This window comes from Spea bombifrons, chromosome 8, assembly GCF_027358695.1.
Source record: "Spea bombifrons isolate aSpeBom1 chromosome 8, aSpeBom1.2.pri, whole genome shotgun sequence".
In the NCBI taxonomy this organism is placed as follows: domain Eukaryota; kingdom Metazoa; phylum Chordata; class Amphibia; order Anura; family Pelobatidae; genus Spea; species Spea bombifrons.
The window spans coordinates 38316194-38332903 of record NC_071094.1 but is presented as its reverse complement, the minus strand read 5'-3'; the positions used below and the strand labels follow the sequence as shown (position 1 = coordinate 38332903).

The 16710-nt window shown below is 36.1% G+C and overlaps 1 protein-coding gene across 1 annotated transcript; it reads right to left on the bottom strand.

Annotated features, from left to right (window-relative positions):
• Positions 1–2746: 2746 nt before the first annotated feature.
• On the bottom strand, positions 2747–16158 carry XPNPEP2 (X-prolyl aminopeptidase 2). Its single transcript, XM_053473908.1, has 21 exons — positions 16037–16158; positions 15099–15166; positions 14597–14707; positions 13891–13954; positions 12137–12241; positions 11519–11605; positions 11092–11238; positions 10793–10894; positions 10555–10636; positions 9889–10084; positions 9404–9493; positions 8720–8829; positions 8045–8122; positions 6904–6975; positions 6689–6749; positions 6216–6285; positions 5610–5714; positions 5255–5314; positions 4966–5042; positions 3169–3267; positions 2747–2960 (listed from the first exon to the last, which is right to left on the bottom strand). The coding sequence occupies exons 1-21, from the start codon at positions 16080–16082 to the stop codon at positions 2760–2762; spliced, it is 2031 nt and encodes a 676-aa protein (XP_053329883.1). The 5' UTR covers positions 16083–16158; the 3' UTR covers positions 2747–2759.
• Between the last annotated feature and the right edge of the window lie 552 nt (positions 16159–16710).

Genomic DNA, 16710 nt, shown 5'->3' with positions numbered 1-16710 from the left:
AGAAGTATGAAAGCAATGCAACAAGCTTAATAGTCTGCCCTATGGTGCGTCCTAATCCAGCAACTTCTCAAGTTTCAGATCACTGACGCCATTGCAGAGGAAAAATCTCAAAACATATCAGTCTGATCCTGCCACAACAGCAGTTCAGAACCAAATGTGAGACAAATTGCATAAGGGAACCCCAGAATGCTTCTTTGTATGCAAATTCTCCTTTCCCGCCTTTCACCCCAGGTTTAATGGTGAGTCCAGACATGGACCACCTTGCATTTTTGTTCAAGATGCTAACAACATCCAGCTGAGCTCTTTGGGGATGGAAGGTTTATAAAAGAGGGATTACTTTTATAATTTTTCATTTATCCTTATGTTTTATTTGAGTCCTTGCCTATCCGTAATCTTTTGCTTTTGGTGACATTATGTGGCGCGGCATGCGACATAATCCCTCAAATATTTATGCAACAAATGGCATCCAATGTCCTTTAGCAAACCACCTAGTGTTGCAAAAATTGCGAAATGTGAGAAAGTGTCTTTATTTGCAAACATGCTCTGGTTTCATGCAAGGAACTTCTGACGTCAGCTCAGATTAGCATCACCAACTAGAGTCTGAAGATCAACTGTGAAAAGTCTAATGGACCCCTGTGCAAAACTTTGTGTAAGTTTTTCTGCTCCTGTTTTTCTGCAGGACCACACGTTTTATGTTAGCGGAGATCAGGACAAAAAGAAAACAAACAAGTATAAAAACTATTGACAGGAAGAACACTTTTTGTAAGGTTCTGTGATGTCTGTGATCTTCATCTTCCTGTGCAGCTGTACCTTACATACTAAAGACTATCTTCTACTTCCAGTTTTTTCTTCTGCTTTTTTTCTGCTATTCTGTGGCTGTCACTAAAATAAATTAAAAGACTCCCTTCTGTGTAAATAAAAGAGTAGACATGTAGATATGTTTTAAGAATAATAATAATAATTATAATATATAATAATAATAATAATAATATTAATAATAATAATAATAATAATAATAATAATAATAAGAAGCTATTTTAGATGGGATATTGGCCTGAGGGGCAAATAGCCTCCTACACCCCTTGCCAGCCATCACAAAAAAATGTACCTTGCCACTCTTGTTATTTGGTAACTAATATCATATAACTTTCTTAACTCTGCTTTACATTCAACACATTAAAATAATAAACAACGCATCCAATATTCATTAAAGCTCTAGTTTAATATACTGTGTGTAGTGTAAATTTTATTTGAAACCAGGGTTTTGTCTGTTTTTCTTTGCAAGCTCCTTTGAAGGCCCCGGTAACCTTTATTCCTATTAATAATTTATGTTTTAGCTTTTCTATGCTACTACTATAAGCGGTGTATTGCCTGGCCCCCTAATATTATAATGATTGATTTATATGTATTTATATTTATATGTATTTTATATATATATTTATATTTATGCTGCCTGTGTTATTAGAATGCTTATCACAACACATTCTAGCTAATCAAAAAGAATACAGCTATTTGGGAGAAATTGTACTACATAACTCATTTTCTGTTACAGTACTGAGTTGAAAGGCGATATCAAAAGCAAATTTTTATCTGGGTAACACTTCTGGGAATTAGTGTAAGTGGGGAAGGGGGAAATCCAGGACACCATCATAGATCAATTCTTCACCCATTTATTCATTGATTGACCATTCCTACATTGAAATGATTTCTATTGCATCACCGCAATATAAATTTACATGCCGCGTGGTGTCTGCTTCTTGGCACTGGAATGTGATGTCATACCCCGACGCTCTGCGTGGTGGAGAGGGCTGTGCCGACAGTTGCTACAGTGGAGGGATCCCAAGAGACAGCGGACATGGGCAAGAGACGGCTGATATACATCCACTTGGCTGCCATTATACTTGCAAAATGTGGCAAATCCATAGTATGCCTTTTGGGCACCAGATGAAGTTGGTTGGCCTTCAGTGGATGACCTTCCCTACATGCCAGACACATACCCCATAACAGCTGCATCCACCCTGTGATCCACGTTTGATGATATATTCCAAAGAACTAGGAAGTTCGGTGTGACAGACAACTTTAAAGGAAAAAATCCTTTGAGACCAATGTTTATAATATATATACATACCAACTTTAGCATGAAATGCTTCCCTTACCCTCTGCATTATGTGACGGCTCTATTGGGTTTGTGGGCTTCCAGTTGCCTTCTCTGTAGTAAGAAATTAGTATCTTTGCTCCCTATATGTTCTGTCGATTGCTATTTTGCCAAAGACAAACACCAAATAGGCCACATATAGCCGTAGTGTCATTTCCATACATTGCACATGATGCGTCATGATTTTCACCTTATATATATATTTGGGGGTCACTGCTATCATCTTTTTGTTAGAAATAAAAGTTAGTTACATGATCAGTTCACTGTTTAGGGAATAGTATGTAGCGTAGTCAAAGTACGATATATGTAAAAATGTGCCACCATTGACAAATGTCACCAGTAAATCACGCAAGGGCTGCATCGTGTGATCCGTCCATTGATAACCGCATGGTGGGTCATTCTTGAAGTTAATTAACACTTAAAAACACATTAAGCAGCAATTAAAAGATTAAAAAGGATACAATATCTGAAAACATGTACAATAAATACAATAAAAACATATTTAAAGCGATATTGAGTAGTGCCAGTGTTGCTACTTTATTTAAGACACATCAGGATCTACTTCACTGTTAATAGGAGTCCTAAGCCTTCTTTTAAGTTTTATTTATACAGATGCCTCCTGTAGGAACAAATTTGCAGCCAAAGTGGAAAATAACAAAGCCAGAGAGGCCATAACGAACGATCCATTGGACAAAGGCTTTGTGTTCTTCACCAGCCAGTCGTATTCCTCCTGAAGCTTTTGGTTCTTCAGTTCCTGTCCCACAACATTTCTGATTTTCTCATAATGTTTATCCACATAACTGATCTAATTGGAGAAGACAAGACAATTGATAGCTGCCCAGGATCCTGACTTTAAAACTAATACTAACTATTGGTTTGCGAACCCAATCACATTCTGTAGCTATGGTAGCTTTAATGTTTGGAATAAAGTATTTTTTAATGGTTGATTGGAATTATCATTTATGGAGAGCAGTATTAACTTTGTTCTTTTTTTATAATTTACGGTTTCTTACCTGAGGCTCCGTCATAATACTGGTGTCAATGAGGTTCCTGTCATAAGGGACTAAGGATACAGTCTCAAATGTCAGATACTTCTCACCTCCAAATGTATGCTACGTAAAAAAAAAAGGAAGAAAAAATAATGGAAGCTGAAATAAACTATTTTTTTTTTTATAGTTTGTTCTTCTAAAATGTCACCCTCATGAGATTTTTTAAATAGCTGTAGGTAACTGTAACAATTTATACTCTATATATATTTTATTATTCCTATTCATTCCTTCTCTTTATGAGCACATATCTGGAATATCTAATGTATTTATATAGAAAGTGAAAACTGAACCATATTAATAATTTGAATAGCATTTTTATTCCCTTATCCCTAAATTTTCCAGTGTCTTCTCATCTCTTGATATAGCTCATCTATATAAGCCATGTATATACTAGGCTATAGATTATGTTTTACCCCTATCTAAACGTATAAAATCATGTCTTTTATGATGAACCATCCATATGATGGGTATTGGTGATTTCCACTAGCCGATCGTTTATTTTACCCATATATAAATTACCCCCCTCGAAATCCGTCCCTCCGAATTTTAAAGAAAATAAACGCCGTTGCATCAACAAATCTAATTTTTGATCTTGTTCCCGGGATATACAATTCCCTCATTGCACGTAGATTCAACAAGAAATACATACCCGATACACTGCATGGGTAGGAAGATACGGAGTATGAAAAACGACACGCAGATGGGACATACAGCATGCACGCATGCGGCAGAACGAATACGTGATGACGTGACGGCAACAGACGGACGGAACGAAAAGCATGCAGACGATGCGACCGGGGGAAGCATAAAAGGATGAACACGACTCGGCCACAATCATACCTCCTGAGGAAGCCTCTATATACGGCGAAACGCGTTGAGGATCGTTTATTTTGGACTTGATTCGTCTTTTTTATTACTTTTTTATATATATTTTTTATTCATTATATTTTTAATTGTCCAAGTACTTTTTTAACACGTCGGGACAACTTTGTAAACACCTATATGGTGTAGTTGCCGACGAATGTGTGGCAAGGGCTTAGTCCCAGATTAAATCATTTATTTATTTATTTTATCCCGCTTCTTTTGATCTATTTTTTGGCACATATTTAAGAATATATATTATTTATCATATACATAAGCACTTGCACTTTATTCACTTTTACATCGGAATACTGAAGAAATCTTTTTGTGGAAACCAACATAACTTCTCAGGAACCTCATCAAAGGATCGGCTCCATTGCAGGACAAGAAACCAGATGAGCTTGATATCCCTCTACTAAATGTGAGTGCATTACTGCATAGCACACATATTGATGGTAAAGATATCACCCTATTAGATTTTCTTTTCTTGCATATATGTGAAGCCAAGGGAACAACACATATACCGAGGAGTGGTTGTGATATACGCGCCAAAAGCTTATCCACATTGTGAGTGCATTCATTGAAGCGTTGTGCCGGAGTCATATTGTTTTTACTTTATTACACTATATATTTTTTCTTTTTCCCTTTTTTTCTTTTCCACATCGGTATATGAGCTATTCGTGATCGCGGTTTTAAGCGCCCCTAGACAGAAGTCTATTTTGTATCCCCCTTTCAACATTCCGTGGAGAGTGTTTTGTAGGGTTGCAGCTATAGACCCGACCGCCAGAAAGGAAAGTATTTTGGTTTCTTTCTTTATAATTTTTTTCACTTTTTTGACACTGTGTTTCACCTCTTCACGTTCTATACTGGTAATTGTACTATACACAGAAACTAAAGTACCTTGGTTTGTGCTTCTACTACTAAAGCTATGTCTTCGATACGAATTCCAAAGTGTCCATCATGGTAGTATCCGGGTTCTACAAAGGAAAACATCGGAAAATAAAAAAGTATAACCATGAACAACCATGAACACGCGACACAGGATGCACATATGTGTGGAGATATATGGATAATGACTTTGACCCTCAATGACACAAGTTAAGCAGTATTCCTTTAGAGGTACTTTGGTTGGCATTGTGGAGCTACTAATTGCCATCATGAACTCATATATATTAACCTCAACACTTACCAATGGATGTGAACATTCCTTTAGTGAAAGCGATATTACTGGACTGAAATCCTACAGGCCCTAAATAAATAAAAGAACGTAAGATTGTAATAAATTACACTAATAGTGGATTAATTTAAAGGTGCTGCTTCATCCATTCTACAGAATTAAGAATTTTCACAAACAAACAATGTAACAGGAGCGACACTACTTGAATGCCCAAATCCTTACATGGAATATTTTAATTTCATGTTTCAGGGAACACTTACTTGTCATGAGAAACAACTGCAGACACTGTTGTTACAGTGAAATAGTATAAAAGTGGAAAAGATTCTAATCTAAAGGATTAAGAGGATACAGAGTAAAAGTTACTTACATTCATGGACTGAAAAGAAGTTGCCAATTCCATGCCCTGTACCATGGCCAAAATTCAACCCTACTTCCCACAAAGCTCTTCTGGCAAACGTCTCTATCACCCTTCCTACCAGACAAGAGCATACAGAGGATTGTTACGCCTCATCTGACTTGTACTAATAATAATTTTGTTACATTAAAGGAAAAAAATTCATAACACATACAAAGTACTTGTAATAAACAATGATGCACTGATAATAAGAAAAACTGGATAATGCAAAAATGGATGTATTATTTTGAAGTATGTGTTGCTCTATAATAATAAGGTTAGATTAAATTTACCTTGCACTGTTGAACAATAAACATTGTTTAGGATAATAAATACCATACATAAAAAAAAAATTAACATGCTCACCAAGAACAGACTTCATACAAAAGAGGATGAGCTGCTCACCAAGAATAAATAGAGTCTCATTTCAATTTTAAGCCTTTACGGTTATTACATAAAATATAACGTTTTTTTTTTTTTGGTTACATATCAACACAGCATAGGGTGCATATACATGGGAAATAAGAATAAAAATAATAATAAATAGTGCAGTATCGTATGATTTTTTTTTATACTTACCAGATGTTCGTGGAGGAAAAATAAGCTTGGTTAATTCAATGTTTCCTATCAGGACACGTGTATACGCCTCCTATTGAGATACGTTTATAATGTCAGTGCATAGGGTTAGTAAAAAATGCCTTTGGTGCGATTGATCATTAAAAAGTGAGGTCTTGCTACTAACATAGGTAACATTTAGAACATATTATGACGTTACTCTGTTTCGATATTAATTATCAAATACCAGACTTACATAACGCTATTAATTTCATTGGGGAATAAATGATGATGATGATGAAGATGATAAGGGTTAGACTAGGATAGCCGAGGGGTTATATGAACACATCCGCCATCCATCAAGCACTGGGCCAGTGACCCTCCATACCTTTTGTTTCTTTTGCCCAATTTGTTATGTGATGTATTCCTTGTAATGCCCCTTTTGCCTAATTTTCCTGTTTCGATTATATATATCTAAGGAAACAATGCATTCAAACCTTTTCTAACTCCGTTGGATTTCCCCAGTGAACGGTTCTTGTGATATCGGTCGTGCCATCACTGAAAAATATTTAGAAATACATTTTATGATACGGATAAAAATAATGTATAAAACTGTATAATACAGTATTGGTTAAGTGTGTATTTTTACTTATATGTATTATTCCGTTTTGGGGAATAATGGAAAGAGAAGTTGAAAAATAAAAGTACTCACAGATATTGTCCCCCGGAGTCAACGAGGTACATTTCATTTACGGACAATAACCGGTTGGTTTCATTGGTTGCTCTGTTTGAAGAAAATGATTGAACAAATTGTTATTTGATTTAAAGGAGTAATCACCCCATTAAAGCCAAGCTCAGTGTCAAAACTAGCAAAGTAGCGGTATATCCTAAAATCCTTTACCTCACCATAAGACTTATCAGAGCGGCAAGATCCAATTTGTTGCCACTAAATTAAAGTGGTTAAGATCGTGGCTGGGTTTTTAATATGTATGCGCTGTTTTACATTTTAAAGACATGCACTTTATTGTAAGGTGCCAAAGTATAATAAGTGGGATCTGGAACGCTAGTAATAATGGAAATATCACAAATGGGTTGATGACATCATGTGAGCTGTTTGTATGGCACATTTGGAGCTGGGGTTTGATGTGATGTATACCTGTAAAAACTGTATTTCATATGTATAATTCTATTAATTATATAATTATATAAATAATGGTTCAATCACAGATACCTTCATTCACCTAAATGAGCTGATGCTCGGTGGTGACTTGCCATACAAAAAGGTTTGAGATTAAATCACCAGGAATAGGCAGCCACTTGTCCTACAGCGCATCTATCCTTGGAAGTATCTCAAAGTTTAGTTTGCTTGTGCTATTAAAGAAAGAACAATCACCACTGACATATCAGTCTCATCCTGCCATAATGGCTGTCCAGATGCAAAATGTGAGGCAAATTTCTTCTAAATGGAGGTCTGGTTGGTCTTCTTCTAGGCATTCGAGAGAAAGGAGGTCCATGTCTGGACAATTGGTGTGGGACTAGTATGTTGAGGGAGAGATGTCCTTTGTAATGGCACTAGATAGGTACATTTTGAGATGTTCCAGAGAGTAAAACAGGCTATTAAGCCTCTGCCAGTCCTTGGTGAATTCACCTCAAACCTTTTTTTTTTGTACGGTATTTTGTCCTTTAGAGAGCTCTTGGGGTCCACCAAGCAGAGCAGCACTGTAGGACAGACTGTTAAATACCTTTTAATGTGAAACCTCAATAGTTACTCTTGCTTACTTAATACCAGTACATATATTGAAGTTGAAGTCATTACTGGAAGCTCTATATAAATCAATAAATGATAATATTACCTATAGTGAGGAAGAGCTGCATTCAAACCTCCGGCAGAAATAGTGGCAAAACTTGGACCCTTAAAATATGCCTGTTTTCTAGAAATAAAATAGAGGTCATGCAATATGCTTCCAGTTTTAGAACATAAAGAGAACATACATGCGGAGATTCTTACAGGTGCGTAGATGTCTTAATCATTATTGGAGTTAATGAAGCAATAAATAATTGGCACAGCACACGGGACTATATGTAGAGCTGAGTGGAAAGATGGGAAGTTCTCCAGTAGGAGTTATTATTTATCGCCTGCTGTTTCCGCCCACGACTTCTCCTGAAATATTTTTTGCATCCTGGTATCACAAGTGGTCACATGACCTGAACATTGTGATGCGAATAACCACAGAAATGAAACCTGATCTTTTCTAGAGGAGTTTCTATGGGGTGGATGATTTTCAGTAAAGAAATGTGTGTAATAAATTGTAAATGTGCACGAGCAGGGTCCTCTTCTGCTTCTGTAGCAGTATGTCTTAACATGTATTAACCTTATCGTCAATTGTAATGATATAGTTAATTCCACTTTCCCTTATAGTAATAGCGCTCTATAAATGTACTATATATTGTTAGCATTTGCATAATCCTGTTTGTCTTTGATCTACATGCGCGGTGATATGTTATTACATTAGAAAAACGTTACTTACTCTCGAAGCCAATCCACATATCTACTCCCATTGTCCTCGTTAACAGTTCCTTTGGGGACATTCTTCTCCAGCCAAATCAAGTACTGGATTACTGCTACAGCATCCCGAATCTAGGGGGAATCGAGAGTCAGGTTCTGCTATTGATTTCATATGATCCAGATACTGTATCGGTTACACATAATGCATTTATATGACGGGTTCTAGAAGGGTTCTAGAAGGGTTCTGTGTATCATGGGGATTGGGAGCTTGTCACCTGGAACTTACTCCACTCCACACTATGCTGTCAATCTGATTTCTCGCTTTTTCCATTCATATGAGATTAAATTCATAGTTTGGTTAATTTTTCCAAATGAGAGGTATAGATAAAAACAGATAAAAAAAAATAATCAAATCTCACACTTTGACCCCCCAAAAATGTCACAGCTTACAATTTAAAATTGCTGCCAAACGATATCTAAATCCACACAATATCCATAAGAATTAAGACACATTTTCTTTCATATCTATCTATTTTCAGGTGATTCAGATTATATTTTTCATAGAATTCAACACAACCAAAAATGTAGAGTGTATAACACCACAACAATAGGTCATTTTCAGGAAAATAAATAAATAACTGAACACTGAACTGTTAAATCTGCTGTCTTCCCGCCAAAAAATAATTATAGAACGCCCATCACTTACATGGCAGTTCTTCAGTAACTCCTGTTCCTTCTGTGTTTTAACAGATTTTGTTCTCATGACCGGAGAATATTCTTCAGCTACGAGTTTGTCCTAGAAACAAATACAGTTGGAATCAGTTATATTGCTACCGTTCTTAGATTTAATTAGAAGCCCTAAAAAAAAGCAAAATCGAACCATAAAAGCACACATTTACGGACATTCAACGCAGTATGAAATGTCTTTCTTTACTAATTATCAAGCAGGGCAAATTAACCAAAAATTTGGCTTTTGGAAATGTTATGGAAAAAAACAATTACCAAAAAAAACACTGAAATAAGGATTGAGGAAATGAAGGGATATGTCTGACGATTGGATACTTTTTTTCTGCTTGATTACGATTGAAACTAACTTCAGCGAGCAAGCATTGCTTAAAGTTATAGGGATAAAAGCGCTAACTAATTTATACTGTGCATGGCATTGTTAAGAATATCGGACATCTTGCCTACCTTTGGTATTATTTCATAGAGTCCATAATTCGTGTATTTGGTCCCAACCCATATTTTGACATTTCCCTTCACATAGTCCGACAGAGTTTCCCGAATCGAATGGTAGTCAAGTAGTTGCACACAGGACCCTGGACAGTTGGCGTTCAGGTAAGATCGAACATCAGGGGTAATACGGGTCATATTGTTAACAAACAAGCTAGAAAAATATATACGAGAAATAGGGATTAATACACGTCCTCCAACATCCGTTCTCCTGTCCATCTCATACGACACAAAACATGTACAACATGGTTCTAAATAAGAGCACTACGAAGCCAATTGGAGGGAATGATGAAACCAGAAATTATATTGACTCGTGGTGGCCAATGTATGCTAACTGAAAATATAAATTAATATTTTCGTTGTGTTATCAAATTAGATGAATCCAACAAATCCCGGTTTTATTTAAAAAAATATGTTCAAATACATTGATTTACATAAACAAACAAACAAACAAACAAGCAAACAAGCGTACTCCCAAGCTAAGTTTCAGCGTTCTATCCAGTTTCATTGAAGGTCATCTTTGGCGTTCAGTTATTTCTAGTTATACTATATATTTTCTCCAAGACATGTATACATATAGTGCCTGTCTGTTTAGGTAGACGTTTAAAGGCTGACATACTGTACCTGATGGTGTCTACAGTCAACAGTGCGTACGAGTAGAAGAACGGGTTATAGGAAATATCTTGCCCTCGAAGGTTGAAAAGCCCTAGGAAATAGATCAGAACACACAACAGAAGCACAACATTTTAAGGCCGAGCCATTTTGTTCATCCGGTCCTTAAGACCTCCAGCCTTGGTTTTCAGCATAGTGCCAAACCAGCTATGGTGTTTTAATGAATTCATAATAAGTTGTGTTACTTTACATGCGGTCTCTTCTAGAGAAGACAATAACAACGCGGTGGGCTTCTGGGAATGTTTGTCCATCTGGTCGCGGATGTTTGCCACTTTCTCCTGCCAGGTACTTCCTGAAAAAGTAAGACATTGTTAAAAAAAGATACAAAACAGACAATAGTTGGAACTGACAAAAGTAGCCTGACAAATATTTTCACAAATTCTACAAATAACTACCTGCTGATCACTTCCTAATTTATTAAACCACACTCACTTGTCCGATCACTGTCTAATCGATTATCTACCCATACACATGTGAAAAATACATTACCTACAAACTCATCGGGTAGCGAATAAATTTCATGGTCAGGGAGAGGAGGACGCTGACTGTCCCACACTATTTCCACCAGGTTGGTTGGTATCGAAAGCAGAAACCTTCCAGAATTTTGTAGAATATTGTTGTAACTCCCCCAGTCATCTATCAAACAAAAAAGAGATAGTAATATGAGAAAAATGCAAATACATGACATAAAATTCTAGTTTTCACCTGCCCATCATTCCCCACAGTATCCAAATCCACCTCCACACAGATAAAGCAACGTTTTGCAGGCATTTGTTTTATTTATTATAGGTATGGAATATGCAGGTTACCTAAAACATACTTTCTTTGCCCATTCTGCCAATGCAGGTGTCAATCACTTTCAAAGGAACCCTTTGGTGCCCCCTAGTGTGCTACGTTTGTAACACGTGAAACATACCGATAGAAAACAGGAAGGGATCAAACCCAATTTGTTCTCCATGTTTTACTTCTTCCAGGATCCACGATACAATTGCACTATTTGATACTGTACAAAGAAAGAAAACAATGTATACTTTGATAATATTGTGCAATTATAATACTTAAAAGTGTGGTTTGCTCTGTAGATATGCAGCTTAATTATTTGTGTTATAAAACTCATCTTCTTTAGAAAACCAAACCCATTTTAATGCTTTATGCATGGATCAAATATCTGAAAGGATTCACCTTAGCCACAATAAATTCTCTTGTATTTGGAACCAATCCAATGACGTATCAATCGGTCTACCTAGAACTCTTGTTTTACACGAGCATTTTTGACCCCAAAAAAATACATTCATCCAAAATTAGCCAAGGTTATCAGAACGTTTCCCAAAAATATGATCCAGCTTGTGTTCTTATTTACATGTCTCTTGAATTCACAGCAATATCCTTTGTAGACATGCCCACATTGTAAGGGTATTTCTTGGCTGCTGTACTATACATAGTGGACTTTTCACTTTGTTTTCTGCCTTCAGCTTATCTGTAACCCAGAGATCATCAATGTAATTATACTTATTATAATTATTGAGTCACTGACTTGTCTCCTGGAGCTCCCAGTTGCAGTCCATCTCTCTTTTTGCTTGCGTCCAGTATCGACTGTCTGTAAACACCGCTGCTCGAGTGAGAGTCACAACAGCAGTGCCTAAAATCAAAAGGGCGTTATATATAATAGTAAATTGGAGCTAGGTCATCATGAAGGATAGCAATGAATGAAAATGGATACAAATTAATTCAATGTTCTAATCCTGCACTAATATATAATATTATAGCACGCAACATACAAGTGTCTGGAAATCATTGGCAGTAAATATCATTAGTGTCGCAAAACCTTGGAAGGAGCCCTAAGACCTTTGGTTGCACCCTGTCATGTATTTACCAGGTCAGTGCTTCATCTGACTCATCTGTCCTCTTCTTCATGAACAGAGCTCCAGAACACGGTGTCATATTCCAACGCTCTACCTCAGAAGGTCAGGAGAGTTGAAAGACCCAACCAGACCAATAAGCGATGGCCCACTGGGAATCCCAACCTCACAATATTTAAATAATTACAGCCGCTGCTACCCAAAATCTGTTTATATCCCTGCCAGGATGGTAAGTGTTTTATAAATCTAAAAACGTTAACTGAAAAGATAAGAAAGCTAGCAAAATTGCAGAGTGTAGATTCATTGTTGACTGAAAACCCACCATGATGGACATCATTTGGCTTCATTTACCTGACCTTCGTCAGACTCTGTCCCTACCTGATTCAGACAAACCTTTGGGCCGATAATTACTTTTTTAACCCATAAAACCCGCCCTGTATAATCCACATTAAACAAGCCAAACTAGAGAGAGTTTTTCTGATCTACTGTATGAAACAGAAGACCTCACATCTGTGTAGAGACTGCCGTTTTTATTATTGCAGCCCATTGTCATTTTATTTTTGTGAAAAAGGACACAGCTGCTAATGTCATGGGTCATATGATACGGCCAATTATTGGCTGCCATTACGCATGGAATGTATTGTGAAAACAAATAATTTAAGAGCAAAAGGAAGTATGCCAATGACTGTAATATTTCTTATCTCGTAGTTACAAACTATTTCCATATCAGTATTGTCGAGGGGAACATTCTCTTTTATGACACTGTAACCAATTTACTTGTATGACCTTTAAGGTGCTGCTTCATTCCAGGTCTCTGTAATCATTCACCATTATTATATTCCACTAATAAAGCCATCTCAATTTCCCAAAGAATTACATGGATTCGTTAAAGGAACGCAATTTCGCATGGACTCTGCAAATAGTTGCAGCTATTTTTTTTAAATGCGTCACTAAATGATCTCTAACATGTAAAAAGTAAAAATGCTAGCAATCTATACATTAACTTGCTTTGTAAGCATCATGGTTATGGATAATGATAAGTCCATGCAGGAGTTCAGTAATACATCAATATCCATTAAGCATTCTGAATAGCTAAAAAAGAAGGGTATTAACGACGGGCAGGGAAATTTGGATCCTGATCCTTCCAGATATTATCATCTTACAAATAATTTCACAATTGACTCTGCGTTTCATGTTATCCTGAGAACATCCTGTGTTTGCCCCCAAGATGCTTCCAAAGCAACATTGAATGCATCTTCAGGATTACCTGCTTTCACGTTAAATGAGCATTGTGGAATATGTTGACACGGCATAAATCAATAAATAATAATAATAATAATAATAATAATAATAAAAATAATAAAAATAAAATAAATAAATACAATATCACCATGTCTGCACAATGGTAGAAGTACAAAGGGTTTCATACCTGAGGATCCTGTGAAGCCAGTCAACCATTGTCTCCTTTTTTCTCGAGCAGCTATGTATTCCCCCTGATCATAGAAAACAACTGGGATTAAAAACAGATGTTCACTTGTTTATACCGATGCAGCTGTAATTATCTCAGTGTCTCACTGGTGCCATTTAGTATAAGGATTGAACTCTAAGATAGGCCTTTGATCTCCTGGCGGGGGGAATGGTCCTATTTACTTTCCACCCACCTATAACTAGACATGTCTCTCTATGGCTAGCCCTAACCTTTTCAGTCTGTCTCCATTCCTACTTACGTGGAGAAGAAAACCTATAGACCCTAGAAGATCTCTTCTACAACACAATCCCTGAATCATTTTGCTGTGGATAAATCTGATTTTGGCTAGGGGTGAATGGGGTCATCTTAATTTTCTAATGTTAACTATCTTACTAACCATCCCACTACCAATAACTTGTGAACTCTTTAGACTAATTCCAGTTCCTTAGATCTGACTTAAGTACTTTGCAGTCTTCTTTGTAGACCAGGAAGCCAATGCACATTTTGGCCCAGACCTTCCAGGTTTCTCCAGACAGCCCAAGGAAAATGAGCTGAAAGTGGTCTAACTCTTTAGTCATGTGGAAAGGTCTACCTGAAGGCCAAGCAATGGACTCCATGCACCTACTAAGAATTACTGAACCATCGTTGTTAGAATTGGGACACTTACTAAATGTGCATCAGTAGCTGGAATAATATAAGCGCTGATATTTTGAGTTCTCATTTGCCACCGAAGGTTGTGAAGCTCTTGTGTGGTATTCTTCGCTGTGGCTGGGAGATACTGGTCACAATATAATAATAGAATAAGCAACAAGCCATTATTACTTGGAATACACATGCAAAAAACATTTTTAAAATTAAATTTAATGTAGAAAAAATATATATGCATACATTATAGATCAAAAGACAAAAATAAAATGTAACCAATTCTAGATACATTTCCCCTTTTCCAACCAAGAATACGTTTCTAACATAGATAGTTATTTGCAGACAACGTGAACCTTCAAATAACACATTTATGTTAAAATGATTTAATATGTGCTTTTGTTATTTTATGCATATATATATATATATATATATATATATATATATATATATATATATATACAAAGCCATTTATAGAGCCTAATCGTATGTCACAGTTAATCTTAAAATATTAGTGAAGCTCTCACCGGTGGGTTTATGGAACAGTCCCTCACTGTAGCATCTCGAGCGACATTTGGAAGAGCAACTGTACAACCTGCAAATTAATATATATTGCATTTGTTTGCTTATAATTATTGTTTGTTTGTATTTATTTTCATATAATCTGCACAAAACAAAGTAATGCACAGTACCAACTATGTGCTTACTTCAACAAGACATTATTACTTACTTCAGAAATAGAAATTCTGGTACTCGTGAAATGCCCGGGCACCATCTATACTTGTTTTTTTAATCCTATAATATACTAGGTGATGCCCAGATAATACACAAATACCTACATTCCATCACAAGGTTTAAGACAAAGAGTTCTATGGATGTCTATGGATGAATGAACGTTTTGGTATTTAGTTAAAAAATTGGCAGGCTGGATACGCCAAATGGCTACAATAAGGAATCAACTGGACCTTGAAATGAGTGATATCAAGGATGTAAAGGAAAAAATAAGCTGCACTTACAGAAATCTAATCCTTTTTACTCTTTGGGGTTTATATATAAAAAGTGATAAGGGTACTAAACTTGAAAAATGGTGTAATTCCCATGGCAACATATGGAATACCCTTGCTCATTGGCCCATTTCATCACTGGTTGTGGTGATGAGAACTTTTCAGACTTTGCATGTAAATCACTATTTTACACGTTTTAAAACAGTTTGCTGGCATGCAGAATAAAAACCTCTTTTCATAGATCACCTATATTTGTTATAATATATGTAATATAAAAAAATATAAAAGTAATATAAATAAAATAATATAAAAAATATAAAAGCAATATAAATAAAATAATATAAAAAAATATAAAAGTAATATAAATAATATAATATAAAAAAATATAAAAGTAATATAAATAATATAATATAAAAAATATAAAAGTAATATAAATAATATAAAAATATAAAAAAGCATACCAAGCTGAATGAAGATCCATGTGCCAAAGGTCCGGTGGAACCCCATTATCTCAACCCCAACCAATCTATCCTGCAGCAGGGAGAGAATACAACCTCTGTATCTGCTTTGGATATAATGTAATCAGATTTCCAATCTCAGACCGGCCCTCCCAAAGTCATCCCTCAGCACCACCCAATTTAATAATAAAAAAATAGTGATGAGCAAAGGACAGGACCTTGGCTGCGTTTAATTAACTTCCGCATTTTCTCTATAGGAAGATCTGCTGCGGTTAGGAACAGGATTATCTTTTCAGCGACAAGCTGACGTTTATGGTGGATCACAGTAAACAAACATCAGATGACTTGTCTGCGCCCGATCTATATTTTTTGTACAAATCAGAGTAAACCTATAAATTCATTGGTTGTCTGACGGATCAAAATAATATATATTTCCCAATTAAGAGCGATAAAGGTCATTGTCGCCCCCAGATCTGTGTCCTGGGTTCACATTTGATTTTTTTATAACTGTTTAACAGATTGGTGGAGAAGAACCTTCTGTGTTACAAAGTACAAACTTTCACCTTTGAGAACGGTTCAAGATCCTCTCCAGAAGTGACTGATTAACTTGAAATAGCCTCACAGTTCTAATTACAAATGGTGTAATAAAGCAACAGTGCCAACTGTCCAAAATAAGT

Coding starts and splice junctions, on each gene's coding strand:
- XPNPEP2 (XM_053473908.1), bottom strand. CDS start 16,082: ATGGGGTTCCACCGGACCTTTGGCACATGGATCTTCATTCAGCTTG. Junction 14,708..15,098: donor ACTGTTCCATAAACCCACCG/GTGAGAGCTTCA, acceptor TATTGTGACCAG/TATCTCCCAGCCACAGCGAA. Junction 13,955..14,596: donor CAGCTACTGATGCACATTTA/GTAAGTGTCCCA, acceptor TTCTATGATCAG/GGGGAATACATAGCTGCTCG.